Source organism: Sceloporus undulatus, unplaced genomic scaffold, assembly GCF_019175285.1.
Source record: "Sceloporus undulatus isolate JIND9_A2432 ecotype Alabama unplaced genomic scaffold, SceUnd_v1.1 scaffold_5547, whole genome shotgun sequence".
NCBI lineage: Eukaryota > Metazoa > Chordata > Lepidosauria > Squamata > Phrynosomatidae > Sceloporus > Sceloporus undulatus.
The window spans coordinates 1-3356 of NW_024808466.1; the positions used below are offsets into that span (position 1 = coordinate 1).

A 3356-nucleotide genomic window follows, 5' to 3' on the forward strand; every position below is an offset into this window, starting at 1 on the left:
AGCCACCTTGGCCCAGGTGTCCAGACAGCTGTCTGGAAGAGGGAGGATTCAAAGACATAGCAGTGGATTATCACTGTGCAAAGTGAGAGGCTCTCCTTCTCCTTCTCCAGCTGCGCCACCATCTGCAGGATCTCCTGGTGCCTCTGCTCAAACAGCAACCCTGCCTGCTTCCTCTGTTCCTCCTGTGCCTCCTTCTCCTTCTGGAGATGGCCTTCGAAGGCCTCGATCCGCCTCCTCCTCATCTCCTCCTCTTGCTCCCGGGATGCTTCCAGCTCCTCCTTGAAAGGGCCGATGAGCTCCGTCAGCATCCGGAGGTGTTTGCGGATCCGGGAGAGGTCCTTGTTCTGCTCGGAGACCCAGTAGCTGATGTCCATGGCGGTCAGGGGTCTGTGCTCGAGGGTCTCCCCCAGTGTCCCCAGGAACTTGCCCAGAGACGATGGGAGGTTCTGGCTGGTGCACATGCCGATAATGGCATGGCCCGCTTCCCGGAGGCTGAGCTGGGCCTTGTCGCAGGTGTCGCAAGGTGCCGGGGAAGGTCCAGGGGTGGACTTGGCCTCGGAGTGGTCAGTGCGGTCACCACGGAGTAGCCCACTGCCGGCGGACGAGGCCAGCGAGGAAGCCTGGAGACCCGGTATGGTCACATCTGACTCTGAACGCTCGTAGCTTTTCACGCGTGTGTCCTCTGTCTGGGACGGGTTGGGAGCTCCATCTTCGCGGCCCTTTTTCTAGGCGTGGAAGAATAAAAGGTGGCGTCAGCTTCCCAGTTTTGAAATGGGTCACAATGGGATGGGAAGGGAGGAAGGCAAACCTCCGTTCGGACGTTCCCTTGAGGCTGAGAGAGTGGGACTTGCCCAGGGTCGTCCGTGGGTCTCATCTCTCACCTTTGTATGGGATATTTGTGGATCGTCCCCACACCTTGCCATAAAAACCCAACGAAGGGAGAAACCTTACACTTCTCTGTGCAGGAACAGGGGAAAGCCTACTGGGGAAGGAAGGCATGCCAAACCAGGGCCCTGAAACTGTTGTTGTGCGACAACTTTGTCATTAATTTGCGGAGGAAGGCCATATTAATTTGGGGTTGGGAGCTGAGCCCTCCTAGCCTAGCGTTGTGGAGTCAGCTCCATGTGCAAAAGATGCCTCCTTTCCTCAAGCTCCTTTCCTCACCTCCTTCGCCAGCTGCTGGTAGAAAGCGCCCAGTTTCACCATGCTCTCCCAGTACGTCCGTGCTGCCATCCCAATCGACATGGAAGGCCCTGTCGCGGCGATGATGACAACGTGGATTCCTCGTGGACCAAACTCCCTGCGTACGCTGTGAAGCTCTGGAGCAACAGCAGCAACCTTTGTTGAGACAGAAAGGAAAGACCATCAACAATAAATGTGCCACAATAGGACCAGAAAGGGGGAAACGATCCTATAAGTAAAACACAAAGATTTGAGGAATGAATTACAAGTTGAACCTCCCTTGTTCAAAATGCTTGGGATATGTTTGGGATTTGGGGTTGTTGTTTTTTTGTTTTGTTTTGGGTTTTTTTGGCTTTGGGAACATTTGCAAATATGTAATGAGAGATATTGGGGATGGGACCCAATTCATGCTCAAACATAGCCTGAAATTCAGTAATTTAGACTTATGTTATACCTTATAAAATACATCTCTAGGTCCTCCAGTGTAACTCTATGGTCAACGTCTGACAGACACGGGCCATAGAACTACCCTGGAGGAGCTACAAAGGCCTAGTAGAGTGTCCTCTCTAGGAATCTCTAGGTCCACCAATGCAGCTCTATGATCAATGTCCAACAGACACTGACCATAGAACTGCCCTGGAGGAGCTACAAATGCCTAGTAAGAGTGTCCTCTCTAGGAATCTCTAGGTCCTCCAATGCAGCTCTATGGTCAACGTTAACTCAAAGTTGCACAGAAAGACCTAGAGATTCCTAGAGAGGACATTCAACCAGGCATTTTTGCTCCTCCAGAGCAACTCTATGGTCAGTGTCTGTCTGACATTGACCACAGAGTTGCCCTGAGGACCTAGAGATTCCTAGAGGGATACTCTTACTAGGCCTTTGTAGCTCCTCTAGCTCATTTCTATGGTCGGTGTCTTTTTGATATTGACCACAGAGTTGCACTGGAGGACCTCCAGATTCCTGGAGAGGACACTCCATTAGGCTTTTGTAGCTCCTCCGGCACAACCCTATGGTTGATGTCTGGCAAATATTGACCATAGAGTTGCACCGGAGGACTTAGAGAGTCCTAGATGTTCTCTCAGTGTTGCAGTTTTTCCACATTCATGGGGGCCTTGCGCCCCTGACCCCAGTGAATACGGAGGGACTGAGCGTCTATCTTTTCACCTGTCGATGATGAGCTCCAGGAGGACGATGTGGGAACATGTGGTGAGTTCGGGGTCGTCCTCTGCAAAATCGTAGTGGTCCAGTAAAGGCACCAAATCCAGATCGCAGGAGGCCTTGTCGGGGAACTTCCAGGAAGGGAAGCGCACGGCACCGGCTTGGGAGAAGACAGTCACCACCATCCCCTGCAGGTCGATGATGTCCTCCTGCAGGCTTTCCATGCGCTCCCGGTCAACCACCAAACCCAACATGGCGGTGTTGGCGTCGGCGTCCAGTTGACGCGGAAGAGATGTTCCTGCGAAAAGAGGAAAGGCATGGTGAGCCACAGGCGGCAGGAAAGAGACACCTATGTGCAGCCTCTAAGTAGCGCTATGCGTCGTCCGCCATGATCTCTTTGGGGACAATGCATATCAAACTATGTGGGAGACTTTGAGTGTGGAGTGGCCCATTAAAGTGCATTTTGCAATGCAGTACAAGAGGATCCATTGGTTTTTGCATTGTGTTTAGTAGACACTCAAGGAGGCACTCTGCCCATGCTCAGAGGCACCCTAAACAGAGAGTGGAAGAAGGGAGGGTACTGGTGCCCAAGGTGCAAAGCCCAACACACCTGCCCCAAAAAATCACCGCCAGCAGGCTTCCCCTCGCCCGCTAGGCCTCTGCTGCCATGGCAACGGGGAAAGCTCTATGGGCCCTGCCCCCTTTTCACGCTAGGGGGCTCTTGTGTGGTAAACTCCTCCCTCCTTTAACGTCTTCAAGGGGGCATGGTTATCCTTCCTCAGTCTACATAACATTAAGGAGGCGTGGCTCTCGTGTCCCATGCTCCTCCCTTATTCTGACGTCACCAGAGCTCGTGGCTATCCTTCCTGTCTTATAAGTCTCAAAGGGGCGTGGCTCCAATGTGGTAAACCACTCCCTCCTTTACGTCATCAGGGGCGAGGTTATCCTTCCTCAATCTAATACTGTAGTCTATATAAAGAGGCGTGGCTCTTGTGTGTTAAGCTCCACCCATCAGG

At 52.7% G+C, this 3356-nt stretch overlaps 1 protein-coding gene across 2 annotated transcripts; it reads right to left on the bottom strand.

Moving 5' to 3' along the window:
• Positions 1 to 1164: 1164 nt before the first annotated feature.
• On the bottom strand, positions 1165 to 3021 carry LOC121918185 (coiled-coil domain-containing protein 157-like). 2 transcript variants are annotated; one of them, XM_042444273.1, is made up of 3 exons: positions 2951 to 3021; positions 2347 to 2638; positions 1165 to 1338 (listed from the first exon to the last, which is right to left on the bottom strand). In XM_042444273.1, the coding sequence occupies exons 2-3, from the start codon at positions 2592 to 2594 to the stop codon at positions 1200 to 1202; spliced, it is 387 nt and encodes a 128-aa protein (XP_042300207.1). In that variant the 5' UTR covers positions 2595 to 2638; positions 2951 to 3021; the 3' UTR covers positions 1165 to 1199. The 2 variants fall into 2 exon arrangements, with proteins under 2 accessions (XP_042300207.1, XP_042300208.1); XM_042444274.1 differs by lacking the exon at positions 1165 to 1338 and having other exon boundaries at positions 2343 to 2638.
• Between the last annotated feature and the right edge of the window lie 335 nt (positions 3022 to 3356).

What these genes read in the sequence shown, in the direction of transcription:
- LOC121918185 (XM_042444273.1), bottom strand. Translation starts at nt 2,594, where the DNA reads ATGTTGGGTTTGGTGGTTGACCGGGAGCGCATGGAAAGCCTGCAGGAG. An exon ending in CTGGAGCTCATCATCGACAG is followed by an intron (nt 1,339 to 2,346) that starts GTGAAAAGATAG and finishes GTCTCAACAAAG; the next exon opens with GTTGCTGCTGTTGCTCCAGA.